The sequence below is a fragment of the Pundamilia nyererei genome, unplaced genomic scaffold (assembly GCF_000239375.1).
Source record: "Pundamilia nyererei isolate P.nyererei 1_Seehausen unplaced genomic scaffold, PunNye1.0 scaffold00219, whole genome shotgun sequence".
Classification (NCBI taxonomy): Eukaryota; Metazoa; Chordata; class Actinopteri; order Cichliformes; family Cichlidae; genus Pundamilia; species Pundamilia nyererei.
In genome coordinates, this window is record NW_005187620.1 from 743,095 (window position 1) to 760,478 (window position 17,384).

Sequence of the window (17,384 nt, forward strand, 5' to 3'; positions counted from 1 at the left end):
TTTTACATCTTTACACCTCGCTTTTTGGGAGCGATTAGAAAGCAAGCTGTAAAGTGTTAGTAGTGATGTTTAGAGAAATATTTTGACAGGACTACTTGAGCACTGTTTTTTCCATCTCAACTAAGCTAAGCAATGGCTTATTCTAGCTTCATACTTAAGTACAGCTCAGAAAGAAGTATCAGTTACTTCATCTAAATCTTAATAATAAAATAATTCTCCAAAACACGTCTTTAAATACTAAACTCTTACTTTATCGGTGTATAACTTAACATTCTATTCATTCTAAAAAGGTCTTCAAAAGCATTTATAAAGAGATCCATTCAGTGTTGTTCAAGTTACTTGAAAAAAGTAATCAGTAACTAATTACCTATTTTCTGCACAATCCTGCACATAAAATAAAATAGGTTTTTGTGTTTACACTCAGTCTTTCAAATAGATGCAAGTAAAACACAGCAGAAAAGAAATAAAATCAAAGACTAGTGGTCCAGTCTCTCTATTTTCACCTGTATAGAAGGAGTGGGGTAGGCGGAGATTTGCTCTGGTGCAGGTGCGCCGCAGTGGTCAGTGGAAGAATCCACGAGTTTCTCTGTGAATTTCCCATTATGTCGTAGCGTACTCGGTGCTTGCTCGGAAGTTAAGGGGTTTTTTGCTGCAAAATTTTTTATTCCCATGCAGTGAACAGCGGACGCTAATGTTTTTGTCACTTTTTAAGGAATCAAACTCAAAGTAAGGTCAGTACTTCCACGCTTTAAACGTTGCATGCTCATACTCTCTCCCGTACTCATTATATTATTCATTCTTGATCTGCACACAGCTGTTGCCACGAACGTGGCACTCGCTTACATCATTGTCATGAGACACTCACAAAAGAATCACGGTTTTAGTAACGCAGTAACGCAGCGTTCTTACGGGAACGTAATGGTAATCTAATTACCTTTTTTGCAATAGTAATCCCTTACGTTACTCATTACTTGAAAAAATAATCGGATTACAGTTACTTGTAACGCGTTACTGCCCATCTCTGCTCCCATTATTAAAACCCAAATGAAAGAATCATACAGGGCTGTTAGCCCTTCATTCTGGTACATTTAATTAATTTAACTTGAATATTAATACAAAAAAACATCATAATGATTAAACGAATAAACAGAATTTTACAGTGAACACATGTCAGGTTTCTAGTCTTCTTAAAAGTGTAGTTAAAAAAATCACTTTTATATGATTCAAAAAAAACATTTTACGTGTTTAAATCAAAGGTCATAGCTGTAAGGGACATTAACACAGTGGCTGAGCCTCAGGTCAATTAACAGTAATTAAGATCCTCTATTCCTCCCTGAATTCCCTCTCGAGTTTCAGCTTTTCTGAACTGTCACTGTGGATGTCTGGATCACTGCTCTTTTGCACCTTGTCAAAAAAGTTGAAGTCTGCCACAAAGCGTCCACTGGGAGTGCTATACAGCACCGGTTTGAACTCATAACCCCACAGGATCTCGTCAGGGATGTAGGAGGTACGTCTCTGACACGTGGCTGCCGTCGACTCCATGGTGGCATTGAGGGTGATGAGCAACTCAAACCTACGCGTTTCGAGGTTTTCTGCCGTCAGTCCTGCCAGCGGGCTGTGCTGGTCTAGGACGTGATAGAAGGTGAGAGGGAGGATAAGGAAGGGGCACTCGCCACCGGAGTACATGTTGAAATCAACAGAGCTCTGATGGACTTGCGTCTTCTCGCCCTCCTCAGTCGCGTAGGGTTGCAGGAGCTTTCCTGTTAGCTGGCACTGGATCAGGAGGCTCTTCCTCATGTTGGCCACCCTCACCATCAGACACAGCTTTCCTTGGTGCTTGCAGATCACCGCCACCTGGCTGAACTTGATGGTCTCTGCTCGCTTCTTGGGTCTAGCTAGTTTGGCCAGAAAGGCACCGGTAACGAAGATCTCAGCCAGTCCAGTGATGACAAGCTGAGCCACCAGAGTAAAGATGGCCAGAGGGCATTCTTCAGAGATGTAACGAAAACCATAACCAATGGTGGTCTGTGACTCTAGAGAGAAGAGGAAGGCTCCAGTGAGCGTTTCCACGTTCATCAGGCATGGAGTGTGGGTAGAATTTAAATCTGGCTCAAAGTCACCATTGCCCATTCCAATGAAGTAAAAGATGACCCCAAAGATGAACCAAGTCATGACAAAGGTGGAGGCAAATAAGGTGAGTTTGTAGCGCCATTTCATGTCCACCACAGTCGTCCAAATGTCGTGCAGGTACAGCTTGACCATGCCCTCCACGTTATCGATCCTTACCATGTTGTGCCCATCCTTGGACACAATCCTTCGCTGGAAATCTTTATTCCCTTTAGCCATGATGCTCTGGGTCAATTCAAACTGAAGGTCACGTCTGAGGTTTTAGTTTGGCATTGCCAATTGAAGGTCTGGCAAAAGAGATAAAAGATATTAATTAATATCTCACTTTGAGCTGTAGCACCAGTAAAATCAGTGGAGATGGCAACCAATTCAAGGGCTTTTACTTATTTATACTATTTTCTGTAATGTGGAAAAAAAACCCTGAAGGCTTGTTAAAGCAGCCAGGTTGTCTTGACCTCTTGCCCTAATCTGCCTCATGAAAGTGGCACCTAGAACAGCTTTGAGTTAACAGGTGAGTCTTACTCCTCAGTTACAAAAGCCTAAAGACCAGTTGGCAACCATCTAACATCTACCATTCACAAGGGAAAAATGTGTATTCTTTAACCAGCTAGCAAGTGGTTGCTAGAGTATTCTGGTAGTCACCATTAGTGCTCCATTCAAGCAAGCCTTTGGACCTTTCAGTGATGCTCTGGCAACCTGGTTGCTAGGCAAAAGTGTGTTCTCTGACAAGCTAGAGAGTGGTTGCTGTAAAATCTTGAAGGGGTATTCAATACTCCTTTGTTTGCGAGGAGATTGCCACAGTTACCCATAATTAGCACGTAAGACACCGACTTGTCTGCAAAAAGATGTTGAGCAGTAGTAAAACTGGAAATAGAGAATATTTTCCTTCAAAGTAAAAAGTTGTGCCTTGTGAGATGCACTGGCTGCAGCAGTATGCACAAGGAAATTCGAACGGAGCAAAACCCAACTGAAATAATTTTGCAGTTCAGTTTTATTTAGATTTAGAGGGAACATCATAGCGATGATGGTCGCTTATGTGTTAGAACTTGATAATAAGGTGTACAGAGTTGCTATCAAAGCAACTGTAAAGCTTTTGAGATTTTATGTCTATACTTTTTTATGAGCTATACTTTACCAATTGTGTTATCACTGACAGTATATAAAAGGTTGACATAGCTTCCAGGTCTGAAAAGCGAGGCCAATGTAAAGTCTGCTTGTATTGAAGTCTATGATAGAACGGTTCTATCTTCTAGTTGTTTTATGGCCTTAGCACACACTTTCTTAATGAGTTTATGGCCTCTGTCGGTACTTCTAAGTTTCGCTAAAAATAACACAGTGTTCTTTCTGTACAGGTCACCAGGTTTTGACTGGAACTGATTAAAGAACAAATATCCATTTATGATTTAAACATTTAATATTTTAAGTATCAGCTAACATAAAACTCCAAAAGAAATTATCCCTTCACTGTGGTCTGTTGATAGTTAGGGAACACATTCAGTACTATCTAGTTGTGGTACAGCCAGTAAGTGCATTTGGTAAAGTACTTGTAAGTATAATTGAGGTACTTTAATTTTAATTTCATGCTACTTAACACCCTAACTTTACTGCAGATAAAATAAAATTGATCTGCAAGCCTATGTTTGGAGTTATAGTAAAATAACACAAATATGAAATGTAAATAATTAACCGCTAAAGGTGAAGCCATTTATTTCAAGCTTTTATCCAAAAAAGTTTGGATTAGAAACTTATTACATTAAAAATTTCAGATACAAGTTACGCATCTTTAAATTTCTATTTATGAACTTAAAATTTGAACTTACTCAGAAATAAGATAATTAGATATATGTAACTTTTAAGTAATTCATCACCTTTTATCTTTTTATTTTTAATTTAATAATCAAAATGACTTTTTTAACAGTAAAATAGTAACCAGATAGCTTTTTTCAGTTTCCTGAATCCCAGCTAAGCTAAGCTATGGCTATGTGTCGCATATAGATATGAAACTCACAGCTTTTTACCCAAGTCTAAGTAAATATAGCATAGATAGTTCATGTTCCAGATTGTATAAGAATCTTATGTGTTGATTTTAATATTTTTTTCTTGTTTGTTTTTTTACGTTTAGATAGAGATAGGTAACTGTTTCTCCGCTAGGCTAACTATCTATTTAGCATTCAAATAAGAAGCTGTTATCAGCCCTAATTCGAGGCAAAAAGAATCAGACACAGAATTATAGTCATTTGCTTATTCTTAAAAAATAATTTGCAGGCAAAGAACTGACTTGGATCATTGATCACATCTAGTTTTTTTTTTCATTCTGAAGAAAATGTAAAGATAACTTTTTTCATTGTGAGCCACATACAGCCCACTTTGACTGGACCAGGCGACTCTGTATCAGTGTAAAGATGTTTAACTGCACAACTAATCCCTGAGATAGTGTATTAATGTAAGGAAAAGAAGTGCAATGTCAGTAGTATATCATAGTTTTTGTCCAGAATGTAATAATAACACAACGTTTTTGTTAATTCACAGTGCTGTTTTTTTTTTTTTTTACTGTAGTAATTCAAGAAAGAAGAAAAAAGGAAGTGTTCTGTTATTTCATCTATTATATAATTTATTTGGCGCAATATGGATGGCCATGGGGATGATCTTTATCAGAAGCGAAAGCTGTAAAACTATAAAAATATAGTTAAAAGTCAAAAGACTATTCCCTCCTTCACAGTTTTAATGCCATCAAATGGGCCAGATTGGTCCTATTGTTTGAAACCCTTATCCTAAAAGATATTTTTTTATCTATATAAGTATAAATTAGGGAAAAGAATAGCCGACTGAAGTGGAAAAAGTCACGTAACAATAGCAGACGAACCTAATCAAGTCATAAATGAAGTAGATCTATCAATGGATGTTGTATTAAGAGTCAAAGGTAAACAGATTGTGAAGACAGGTTTTAATTTAACTACTTTAAAGCTGAAAGCTAGTCTGAATAGAGGTCAGTCTCAATGGGAAAATTACATAATTAATCATTAAGGAAATGTTAGATATTTAAAACAGTCTCATGACAAGTGTAAAAATGAAAGAGTAGCTGTGAAATATAGGAGAATATAACAAAAACACTCCAGTTCCTCAAAAATATACAGTTTTACATTAATTAATGGACTCAGTTAGTCTCATAAGGCAAAGCATGTAAAAACCCTGGTATGCTCTTTCAAAGTTAAGCATAATTTGTATTCACAGTAGAGTACAATCCAACAATGTGACAAAATAATCATTTAATGAATGGAATACACATGTATTTTTAAAACCCCACATGATGTATAATAATATGCTGCTATTACAGAGTACTGCTAGACAAGGTTGAAAGTTAACTTGGTAGTAAACCATTACAGAAGCCAGAGAGCACCTGCCATAACTTTAAATAATGATTAATTACTTCATAAATCTGTATTTTACTCACATCCTTTTGTCTTGCCTGTTGAATAGTCCCAGATATTTGCTTTCACTTGTCTCTGACACAATCTGCAAGATGAAGCTGCCCGAGAACATGTAGTTCAGTGTCTTCTTTCGCCTATTGTGCCCACCTGTGAGATCTGAACTTTGGCACAGTGGTTTTCAGTGGTAGAACAGAAATGGGAGACAAAGCTTGGCTGTTAACTGTGATCTGAATGTGGGCTGGCTTTTCCTTTCCCCCTCGTCCGCCTCCTCTACCTGTCCACAGGTAAGGACAACATTCAAGTTTGTTTTGCTGCTTTTATGTATGTTGTTGCTTTACACACATACCCAGATTTACTGCTCGCAGAACTTCTCTGAAGGACATTTTCAGTTGAAACGAATAAAAGGTGGTCTGTCTAAATCCAGCCCTCAGGCTGTAACTGAAAATAAATAGTGCTAAGGAAATTTGACACCAAATCAGCTTGTGTTAAAACAGTGCAGAAATGTCAAAATACTGCAAACAATTAATAATAAGTAGCTGTCAAGTAATACTCTCGTCAAAGCGAAAACTGTTGTACATTGTTGTCACTTTATTAACCCAATGCCGCATCCTTTGTAGTGCAACACAAAAACAAATCCAACTGTTACAAATGTTTGCACCTGTTGAGTCAGTAAACCTTTAAACATGTCAGCCTGGGATGGATCAGTGCCCCCTTGTGGACATTTTCTAACATTAAAAAATGAGTTTTAACTTTTTTCCCTTCACAAATTTATATATAAATATATAAAAACTTATATATTTTAGACTTAGACTGCAGTCCCACTGGTGGCCATTTGAGACAGAATCAAATAGTAAGTGAATTTCTATAGACTGTAAAAGATCTCCAGCTTGTTACTCCTACAGTATAATACTCATAATAAAAGTACAGCAACAGTAATGTTAGTTAATGATTTGGCAGATACAATGGCTTTTTTGTGTTTTCCATAAAAGTCATTTCAGTGACTCATCGTCAGGTGTCTGCTGCACATTTTAATAACAGTACATTCAAAGCAGCAGAGCTAATGTCTGCACTACAGCACTGACTTTTAATTTATAATCAAGCATGAAAGACATTTTAGAAAACACACTTTTAAAAAGTGCAATGCTGATGCCTCGGAGTCAGTTATGTTGGTTTGTCCAGTTTACTGCAGAACACCTCACACTGTCAGTGGTTATGGAAAGTAAATGTTGGATGTCTCAGCATCTAGCTGCAATTCCTGATCAAATGTCTGACATAAATACAACTGATATACAACTTAAAGTTCTGAAAAAAAAAAAGACTCAAAATTGAAACCATAATCTGAAATGTCAACATGTGGATGCAAAAATTGTTTTCATACAATTTATAAAAAATCTGTATAAAAATGTTTTTTTAAATTTAAATCCTTTTAAAGGTAAACGTACTGCGATAGCTTCAATTAGTATGCCATAGTGGCATTTTATTCATTGTAGCACATCCTCATGGTCAGTTATTTATCTATTTATTTTATATTTCTCAATAAATGGGAGCCAGACTTCATGCCATAGACTGTGTACAAAAGATGGCATCTGTCACGTCACACACTGATAAAGCACAGTAAAGCATTCAAGCTGAGCGTTTTTGTAGTAAATTATGACGTTTTCATAATAATTTACTAAAAAAACCATCATATTGTACTCAATAAGGACCTGAAACTAATGATTAAGATCATAAACTCATCGCAATTGAGTTTAATGAGGTCACAGAGTAGGAGAGTCAAAGGAACCTATAGACTTGGATACAACTTGATGCCCTTTTGTCAGCAGAGGAGTTGCCCCCTGCTGGCCATCAGAAAGAATGCAGTTTCAAGGCACTGCCACGTACACTTCTATCTTTTATATACAGTCTATGTGCTCCACGTACCAAGTCTTGTTTTGATGGATCAAAATGCTTTGGAAATATTCTTCACTTCCACTAAATTCGACCAGCTGTGATGGACCAACTGTTCTCATACTCATATGGAAAAAGGAGAAGACATCAGAAAAACTGTGGATGCTTCTTTAAGTTTTAGGATTGAGGGACCACATCACTAGTCTGGTTAACTGAGCTAAAGGAAACCAGACTTCTGCTGTTTAGGCATGACATGAATCAAAAGCAAAATACTCACAGGCCTGACTCTGCATCAAAAGAAAAGTTCAGGTGACTGACTTTGTTATGACCTAATAGCCAATCAAAATTCAAGCAGGTGAAGTCTGAGTTAAAAAGTGAGACAGCAGAAGGTCAGAGAAAGTCCTGAAAGGTTGTTAGGTGTTGGTTAAAGAGAGAAAAAGTAAAATTGTGTTTAGTTTCAATTGATGTGTTATCAGTGAGATGAGTTTAAAAGGTACTGTTAAAAGTAGCAAAAAATTTTAAGAGTCACTTGAAATGTAAAAATCTGTTAATGTGTCAGTGAATGTAAAATTTAACTGAACTGAAGTGGTCAGATTTGAGTGTTCCCTTGAGTCTTTATGACCTTGAATCAACGTCTTTGGCTTTATTATTAACCTCCCTGTTAGTGTGCACATTCCTGAAGGTTATGTGTGTGAGCTAGATCGCCCATTAACTTCCTGGTTCTCTGTTATCCAAGAGAAAATCTGAGAATCAGAGTGTGTTCAAATGCAGATGAGATTCCCACACACAAAGAAAACTACTGTTTTTAACCTGTCATCTGCATGCACCTGCATTCTTTCTGTGAAGTTTAAGTACAGAAATATTGTCAGAAACAGCCAGAAACACATGTAAAACTGTCTTTAAGAAGCTTTTTTTACTGCTACTTCTGTGTCCACCAGACTACAGCATGATGCCCTAAAGGGCCATGAGATCATTTTCAGAGGTTGTGTGATGATTACTGGGAAAAGAAAAAAGAAAATTCTAAGTACTAATTAACAAACCTGTTTTCGTACTTTTGTCCGAGTGTCTGGGAGTGATTTAAATTAAACCACTTGAAACATTTAAAAGGTATTCTGACAACTACCAACTCACAAACATATAAAATGTGTTGAAGGACACAAACTATGCACTGATTTTTGTGAAGCCGAGTGGTCTGATTATACTAGTGTGCTGTCTCTGTTTTATAAGCAAATCGTGTTTTCTTTTTGTAAAGTTTGAACTGTGTGGAAAAAAACATAGTTAAAAGTATAAAGAAACGTATATCGAAGAAAATTATGGATTTGACGTCCTAAATTCTTCTGTAAGATGAAGCACATAAATTGTCCAAGTCGCTTTTTTTTTATGAGTGTGGGAACCTACAGTTAAGTGAAAACATGTCCCAAAGAATCCAGCTCCACCTAGTGGACGTAAAGTGTACTGCTATTCATGAAACCAAACACAACCTACCTGGAAAATTAAGCTTCTCTTCTAAAGATGTTAGTCTTAGTGGTATTCCTGACATGATCTATCATATCAGTAGTGTGCAAAAGTCTAATTTCTTTATATTTTGCTTCCGTGGAGACAGCCTTTCTCATCAATTTAATACTCTTTACCCCTTGAAAGCCAGCTAGGAGTCATCTTTGAAGCTCCTTTCTGAGCTTTCTGTCAGGTTTCTGTTATATTTCAGACCTGCTTATAAAACAAAATGAAGTATCAGAAGTTAGTGAGGGTGGTCTCTGCCTATGCAGCTAACATTGTAAAAACCCAGAAACTATTCTAATATTGTGATCTAATGCACTTCCCTTTGACATAATACTGAGGTTGTCAAGTGTCATTTTTATGAGGGAAAACGTTAAAATGTTCCATATCTCGGCATGGTGTGCACTGTGTCCTTAAAGAATTTGAAGAAATGGGAAAAGTGGAGGACCAAAAAAAAGAAGTGGCAAGCTTAAAATGAACAGTGTCTGAAAGTAGTGTTCTTTTGAAACAGGAAAAAGAATCCAACAAAGACCTCACACAGGACCTGAGAGATGCATCTGGCCCTTTAGCTGATCCATCAACTGTTCACTGAAGCCTCATCAGAAATGGTCTCAGTGGAAGGGTGGCTGTCAAGAAGCCATTCTTAAGAAAAGGAAACAGAGAAAGTCTGAGGTATGCGAATTTACACAAGAGCTGGACTGAAAATCAGCAGCAACAGCTCTGATGGAGTGATGAATCCATTCATCCATTTATTCTCTTCTCCTTATCCTTTTCAGGGTCGCCGGGGGGCTGGAGAAGCCAACAAAAGGCAGCCAAAATTCAAAGAAGAGCTTTGAATGTCCTTCAAGAAGCCTGGAGAACTATTCCTGAAGACTGCTTAAAGGAATTACAGGAAAGCTTCCCTAAGAAAGTTCAGGCTGTGTTGAAGAATAAATGTGGTCATTACAAACACTGACGTTCAATCTTAGAATTTAGACAGATTCTGTTTTACCTTATTTAATTCCTTTAGAATGTTTTCACCTATTTTCCTGGTGAATTGTAAAGAAGTTACAGGTGACTCAAGAAGTTCTGTTTTGACATCAAAAGAGGAAATTAATACTTCTCAAAGTGTAACTGAGGATTTTTTTTTTTTTGCACTTGCTTTCTTGACATCTACAACACTGAGGAAAAAAAATCACCTCCAATAACATGAAACAGAATGTCCGAGTCGCTTTTATTTACACAGAAAAAACAAAAAACGTCTTTCGGTTTAGTTCGAGTGTATTAAATCTTTGTTTGTGAGCAATAGTGTGTGTGTTGTGATATCTTTACAAACTGAAACAAAATAAACACAAGTTCAGACGTACACAGTCGACTCTAGTCTCTGCTCTAATGAGAGCTTCACTGTTTGACAAGTGACAGGAAAATTTACATCATTATTAAAGCCTGCCAGCGTGAATGTGCAGGGATGCTGGTACTGGAAATTTAGCTTAGCTGCAAACAGCTACCACAGGATCCACGCCCCCTCATGTTAACTTTGAAGGAAGTTTTTCCTGGTGCTATTATTGTGCTCAAGCTTGAAATGTGAAGATTAATGTCACTGCAACATTGATCTGTCTTCTGGGGAGCAAAAAAAAAGTGAAAATAAGTTATTTTAAATCACATTTTGCAATTTTTATTTACTGATAAAAATATAAAATAATCCAAGTCTTAATTTAAAGGCTTTTTTTCTGTGCTTAAATGTGCCTCACAGTCTGAGAACCAGTGGTCCAAATCTGTAGGTGTACAAAGCTGTTGTCACATATTCACTTGAGACAGATCAAATTATTTTTCACACTTGGGAAACAGCCCACTTCAACACAAACTTTCTCTGTGGTTTTGGTGAGGAAACATTCGACCACACCAGCACTTGCGTCTGCACTGGGAGAGGTAAATGCAACACAGTATTGCATGAATGGATTTGACACTAAACATGGTTTAGAGAGCAGCTAATACGGTCTCACATACACCAGAGCATGTGTGCAAATGCTTATCTGTGGAGACCATGCACGCCCACATGTCATTTCATTGAAATCCAGAGTAAAAGATGTCAACAAAAAAGGAAATATTTGCAGTGTCTGCAAATATACAGAATGTACAGAAACAACACTGGGAGGGTCTGCGAAGGTGGAGTCTTGAATAAAACCTTAAGGGTTATTGTTGTGGAGAGGTGGCGGTGGTGGCTTTCAGGATGCCTCGCAGCACCTTGTAGTTGTTGAGGGGCTGGTTCTCTTTGGGGGGGTAACAGGGACCACGTTCTGTGGCGTAGGAATAAGGAAACCGCAGCACCCAAAGGCCATCAGATGCCAACGATATTTCAGTCTGCTCTGGGTGGAAGATCGGACAGGGAGGAGGGCCTGGCTGTACCTGAAATCACAGCAGAGGACAAAAGACGATGTTATTCAGTGCTGAACCCTAATAATTTAGCCACACAACTGAAAATCTAGGCTTCAAGATTGTCACTTTGACAGGTTACAGGTGGATACTGGGGTAGTGGAGAAGTAAACAGGAGGCAGCAATGGAGAGATGGGAAATTTTACTGCTTTTTTGGTCAAGAATGAGACATGTAGTGACCAAAAGAGTAAAGTTGTTTACTCACTTGAGTGTCTGGGCTTGGAGTAGAGCTGTGTCAAAAGAAACCAGCTGAGGTGGTTTAGGCATCTGCTTAGGATGCCTCCTAACTGGGAGGAAACCCTGATGCAGACCCAGAACTTACTAAGATCTTGGCTGGGAAAGCCTAGGATCACCCAGAAGAAAGTGGAAAGTACAGCTGAGGATGCCTGGAATGACCTGCAGCCTGACCTCAGATAAGAGCAGGATGGATGGATGAGGCAATTTAGTGTATGATGCAGAGCAGCTTGAGTTGCCTTTATTAATCATTTGGCAGATTTCACTCCTCTTTGTTATATATATGCACCATATATGTGTTAAAGGGCAACAGAATCTGCAACTACAGCCAAGTCTGAAGGTTTGTCTTTGTTAAAACTGTGACATGCTCATTTTAGTTTTCATACCTGCCTAAATAGTGACATGCTGCAGATATCTTAACCTTTTCTTTGCACATTTTGTGATACATTCCTGTTGTTGAACAATGAACTGAACAGTGCAATAGGTTCTTGCTTGGTTTGGGTCTTTAAGGGAAACCCCAGTCACCCTTTAAAGGAAACTCATTTCCACGCCTTGTATCTGCAACCTCATTTTTTCTGTCTCTACCCAGCGCTCGCAACTATAGGTTACACTCAGCTCTCTCTAGACTACAATGGACCGGCAGAGCTCCAATCCGTCTGTCAATCTAATGCTTCACTCATTTGGGAATAAGACCCTGAGACACCTAAACTCCTCCACTTTTCGTGGCAATTTGTCTTAGATTGCACACTCCAACCTTTTCCAGGCGGGGAAAAAAAGATTAAAAGTTTAGCTTTGAACTGTAACTTTAGCTTTTACAGAGTCCCAGACATAGTGATCATGGACATATTGCTGAAAGAATTAGCTGACTCACTGAAAACAGACAGAAAATGAATCCCCCTTTTTAAAAGAGTTTTTGTTTACATCGCTGAAAAACATCTGAGAAAATAAACAGTAGATAAGAGTCCATTAAATCATCATCAGGTGCACCCCTGTTTGGAGATGACTTGGAGTCTCCTCCTGCTGCTTACCTGTGGGTTGAGGGTCACCTCCAGCGGGGCGTCAGGCACTACAACAAAAAGGCGAGTCAACTGGGCGAAGTGGGGCTTCAGGCCACGGCCCTGGGAGGGAGAAGGGATGTGCAGCGGCATGTCGGTGTTTAGCACCCTGGTGGCAGGATCTTTAGCACCCCCCGGCCCCAGCACCTTCACTACTTTATCAGGCCCGCAGCTGATAAAGCGTCTCCCCCTGCCGTCTTCATACTCGAACCCCACAAAGATGCGAGCCATGTCTTCCCTCCTGCGACTCCTACCGAGCCCACCGGTGCTGCCTCGCTTTCCCACAAGGGTCTTGTTGGGGGCTGGCCACGAGGACGTGCCTCCGTCCAAAGGCTCCGTTAGTCCTGTATCTTCCTCCGATCGGGAGCGAATCACCAAGTCCCACGGCAAGAGGAATGAGGAGCCAGGGAGGAAACCTGGCTGCTCCAGGCCCGTGTGGCAGTTATACGACTTTGCTGGGCCAAGTTTCACCAGTGACCAGCTGGAGAATTTAGGGAGGAGACCTTTAGGGCAGCCAGAGTGCATCATTCCAGGAAGGTACTCCACAGTGGAAGGCTGCCGGTCAACAAGGCTCGGCCTCTTTTGCTGGACTTGTGTTTCGGCTCCGTCTCCATCCCCGTAGGGCCCCAGGCTGTCTGTAGACTGGCCTAGACTAAGAGCGAGGCTAAGGCTGGTGTCTCCAGGCGTGTGGCTCTGGGCAGTGCTGGGCTCCTTCAACCTCTCTGCATCACCCGATCCTGAAGCCTCACAGGGGTTTCTCTGAGCCTGGTTTGCCGGGGCCGGGTCAGGAGTGCTGGGCTGGAACACTGGAAACTCAATCCTCTCCAGCTTCCCACAGCATTTCTCCTCCAGCATCTACTCAGGAAAAAGACAGTTAACAAGCAAATACTTGTGAGTGATTAGATGTTGTGTTTTAGATATACAATTTAAAAACACAGTGTTTTTATAATGACACGAGAAAACTGAACAATGTGGAGCGAAGAACCATAAATCTGCAACCGGATGACATTTCTGTTTTTGCTTCACTCTCGTGGCTCTTAGAGGCATTTTTGACAATTTTCAATAAGAAAATCTCTAAAAGCGCACAGTGTACTACCTGAGCTGATAAAGGAGCTGTTATCAGCTACAGAGTGAGACATTTCCCTCAAAATTTTGTGTCTGACTGAGTCTTTCACAGCTGTATGTAGAAACACTGACAGAGCAGAGAGCCTGTGCCCCTCTGTGGTCCTCAGCAGGACCCATGTGGAGTAAATCCTGACCTGGTAAAACTCGTAATTTGCTGCCTGGATGTCAAAAGGATCCTCACGGGGAGCTTGCTTCCGTCCACAGTTACAGGAGCTGGTGGAGCGCCCTCTACTGTTGTGATTCATGATTGGTGGGTTGTGATCCATGTCAGGCTTCTCTCCTGTGGAATTAAGTGGCAGATTTCACATTTTTGGCTTTTATTTTATTTCAGTGTTAGAGCTACGACAATTATGTGAAATAGTCAATGAAAAAAAATTGCATTAAAGGGGCCCTCCTCAAACTTGTGCAGAGGAAGATGATGCGCTCACCTGGCTGAGGCAGCAGGTGGAACTTGTGAACACAGTGCTGGTCAGTCAGACTTCGCTCCTCACACAGCTGGTGTCCGTTGCTCCAAAAGTTGTAGCAGTCCTCGTGAAGCTGTAAAGCGTAGCGTTGGAAAGCCACTCCTCGAGCGTGCTGGCTGTACACCCGCAGAGCGTGAGCCAACTGGTTTTTATGGACCGTGGTGGTGTAGTTATGGGGGAGGTTGGACTGGTAGGCGCTGTGAGCCAGAGGCAGCGCTTTTTGGCACCTGTTCTCAGAGAACTTTGTGTCAGCGTCAAGAAAACCCTCCAAAACCTTCACCTGGCTTTGCACTTTTGTGGCTAGCTCAGCCATTTCTTCATCTGTGTTTTTGATGAGGACTTGGTGGAGTCTGGAGGCGACCTGGACCCATTTGGTGTAGGTCGGCAGCTCAAAGTGCGAAGGCTGCGGGTTGCGGCCGACGCTGTCATCGAAACCTTTTTTGGTGAGCACCAGGTCGACATGCTGCCAGAGGAATTCCTTTAAGCTGCAGTCCACCAGCTGACTGCCTATCGATATGCTGCCTGAGTCTCTGCTGCTGCTGGGGTGCCGAGCTGAATGCCGCATCTGCTGATAGCGCCTCGGCCCCGACACGGGCACGGAGGAGTCCTGCTCAGACAGCATGCAGTTGGACCGCAGCTGACCGAGTAATGCACCTAAGGGGTCCTCATCTAGTGCTGGGATCACGTACACAAATGCTTGGTTGGCGGGCACTGTGAACAAGCAGTTGCTACTCTGGTTGGTGAGAACTCGGCTTTTACGGAAGATGCGATAAATCTGGTCTTCCAAGGCGTGTTGAAGCCTCCGCCTGGGGGAGTGCTTCTTTGGTTTGTCAGGATTTGACTCTAAGCCGTTTGCAGAAACCTTTAGAATAACAAACAAAGACAACATCATTTGTATTCATATGGCTACCCTGAGTTCTTATATGGCGTGACCATTTATTAAAGAAAGATTTGACAGTTTCTGAAATATTTTTGCAAAATTTCCTATGGACTGAACTGTCATAATTTTACTTAAAGTCCAAATTCTGTGTTAAAAGAAAAAATAAAACAGTGCCATCAAAACATATTGACCTGATTTTCTGGTTTTTGCATGTTTGTCACACTGAAATGTTTCAGATCAAACAAATGGTTTTATAATTGGTCATTAGATAACTCAAGTAAAGACAAAATGCAGTTCTTAAATCATGATTTCAGTTATTAAGGGAAAAGTAATTGTCCCTTGTTGACTCATTAATTAACTGCAATTAGCCACATTTTCAGCCACACTCAGGCTGAATTACTGCCAGACCAGAACCTGTCTGACAAAAAAATAAGCAGGCTAAAAGATCTCAAAAAGCAACATGTTATGCCAAAATCTAAAGAAACAGCTGAGAAACAAAGTCATTGACGGCTATCTGTCTGAAAAGAGTTAAGGATTTGGGAGTCCTGGGTGGACTTCCCAGGCGTGTTGAATCTACCAAAATGAATCCAAGAACACATCAATGAATCTTCCAGCAGGTCCCAAAAGAACCCAGAACAACAACTAAAGAACTGCAGGCCTCACTTACCTCATTTAAGGTCAGAGTTAATGATTCAACAGTAGGAAAGAGGCTGGGCAAAAATAGCATTCATGGAGGGCTTCAAAGGAGAAAAACACTGCTGAACAATGAAAACAATTAAAGACTCATTGCCAGTTATCATAAATGCTTGATTGCCGTTCTTGCTGCAAAGGTTTGCACATTAGTTATTAGGTTTAGGGAGCAATTCCTTTATCACACAAGGCCTATGTAGGTTTGGATAACTTTTTTCCCCCTTATAAATGAAATCATAACTTTAAAACGGCATTTTGTGTCAACTCGGGTTATCTTTATCTAATGTTCATTTTTTAAAATGATCTGAAGCATGTAAGTGTGACAAATATGCCAAAACCACCCCCAAAGAAATCAGGAAAGGGGAAAAGATTTTTTCACAGCACTGTAACTATACTAAAATATATATCAATATTTCAGTTTTAATATAAAGTGCAGATATGAATGAGAGCGAATAAGGACTTGTTAGAGAGCAGACCTTCAGAGTGACGTTCATCTGGAAGACGAAGAGGAGCCGCGGAGGGCAGGGCCGGCAGTTCAGCTTCCACTCTTTAGATACCGGGGAGTCTTTGATGGCAGCCCGGATCAGAGGCAGAACCTTCTGCCGCAGAGCGTCCAGAGCTCGGAAGAGCCGGTCGTAGGTCACGTCGAAGGTCTGGTTGGGGTGGACGAGCAACAGGACGTGACACACGGAGAACATGTAGAGCAGGTGGAGGCAGTGCTGCCGCTCCAGGCCCTTCCAGAAGTCGTGGGCGTCTGAGTGTCCGTTCCCGGTGTCCAGAGACAGGCAGGCTCGCAGTAGCTGTCGGCTGTCGCAGACGGAGGAGAGCAGGAGGTACAGCACCCGGTTCTCCTGGTCGTAAAAAGCCTGGATGTGGCTGCTAGGCGTGCCGCCGTCCTCCGGTCCGCCGAACATCAAGAAAAGGTGTTTGTCCGCCAGTGTGTTGATCAGAGATTCCTTCAGCGCGCCGGGCTGCATGTTGCTTTTACCGAAAATACCGACCACACACAGCCCCTCTTCCCGGTAAGCAGCGTCCTCTAAGAGCTCCGCTTGTAGTAGATCCCCCACACTGACGGGACGAGCCATGTTTGCTTCCTTCATGTTGAAAACCAGGGGAATGAAAACAACCCCGGACTCTTTTCCCCTATCATTTCCGGTTCCTTGCACTAAAATGTCCGAGTCAGTGCAGCATTAGCTTCAACGTTCCTCTTCCCAATTTAAACCACAGTTTGTGTCACAGAGTTATTAAATTGTGGGTTCATTTTATTTTATTTTATTTTATTTTATTTTATTTGTTCGGTTTCAGCTATTGTCCTAGGATGGGAGCATACCAGGAGGAAGACGATCCACTAAAAAGGAGCTGCTAAAGAAAGAAGAAGACAGTAGTTTTTTTTTTAAACTTTATTTAACAAACAATTAGTATACATAATACGAACAGATGAAGTATACAAAACAACAGAACATGAACACCAAAAGGCAGGGGTAAAAGAAAAAAAAACAATTATAAGAATACACGCAACAATTCACATACATATATTGTTTTGAGAGCCTTTTCAAATCAAATCAAATCAAATCAAATCACTTTT

General features: G+C 40.6%; 2 protein-coding genes across 2 annotated transcripts; both read right to left on the minus strand.

Annotated features, from left to right (window-relative positions):
* Positions 1 to 1,043: 1,043 nt before the first annotated feature.
* kcnj15 (potassium inwardly rectifying channel subfamily J member 15) lies at positions 1,044 to 5,730 on the minus strand. Its single transcript, XM_005748329.1, has 2 exons — positions 5,579 to 5,730; positions 1,044 to 2,414 (listed from the first exon to the last, which is right to left on the minus strand). The coding sequence occupies exon 2, from the start codon at positions 2,344 to 2,346 to the stop codon at positions 1,324 to 1,326; it is 1,023 nt and encodes a 340-aa protein (XP_005748386.1). The 5' UTR covers positions 2,347 to 2,414; positions 5,579 to 5,730; the 3' UTR covers positions 1,044 to 1,323.
* A 4,879-nt stretch (positions 5,731 to 10,609) lies between these two features.
* smg8 (SMG8 nonsense mediated mRNA decay factor) lies at positions 10,610 to 16,970 on the minus strand. Its single transcript, XM_005748330.1, has 5 exons — positions 16,276 to 16,970; positions 14,194 to 15,091; positions 13,900 to 14,045; positions 12,614 to 13,495; positions 10,610 to 11,324 (listed from the first exon to the last, which is right to left on the minus strand). The coding sequence occupies exons 1-5, from the start codon at positions 16,897 to 16,899 to the stop codon at positions 11,112 to 11,114; spliced, it is 2,763 nt and encodes a 920-aa protein (XP_005748387.1). The 5' UTR covers positions 16,900 to 16,970; the 3' UTR covers positions 10,610 to 11,111.
* Positions 16,971 to 17,384: the final 414 nt, after the last annotated feature.

Coding starts and splice junctions, on each gene's coding strand:
- kcnj15 (XM_005748329.1), bottom strand. CDS start 2,346: ATGGCTAAAGGGAATAAAGATTTCCAGCGAAGGATTGTGTCCAAGGAT.
- smg8 (XM_005748330.1), bottom strand. CDS start 16,899: ATGAAGGAAGCAAACATGGCTCGTCCCGTCAGTGTGGGGGATCTACTA. Junction 13,496..13,899: donor CAAATTACGAGTTTTACCAG/GTCAGGATTTAC, acceptor TTTCCTGAGTAG/ATGCTGGAGGAGAAATGCTG. Junction 11,325..12,613: donor AGGTGACCCTCAACCCACAG/GTAAGCAGCAGG, acceptor CTGTGATTTCAG/GTACAGCCAGGCCCTCCTCC.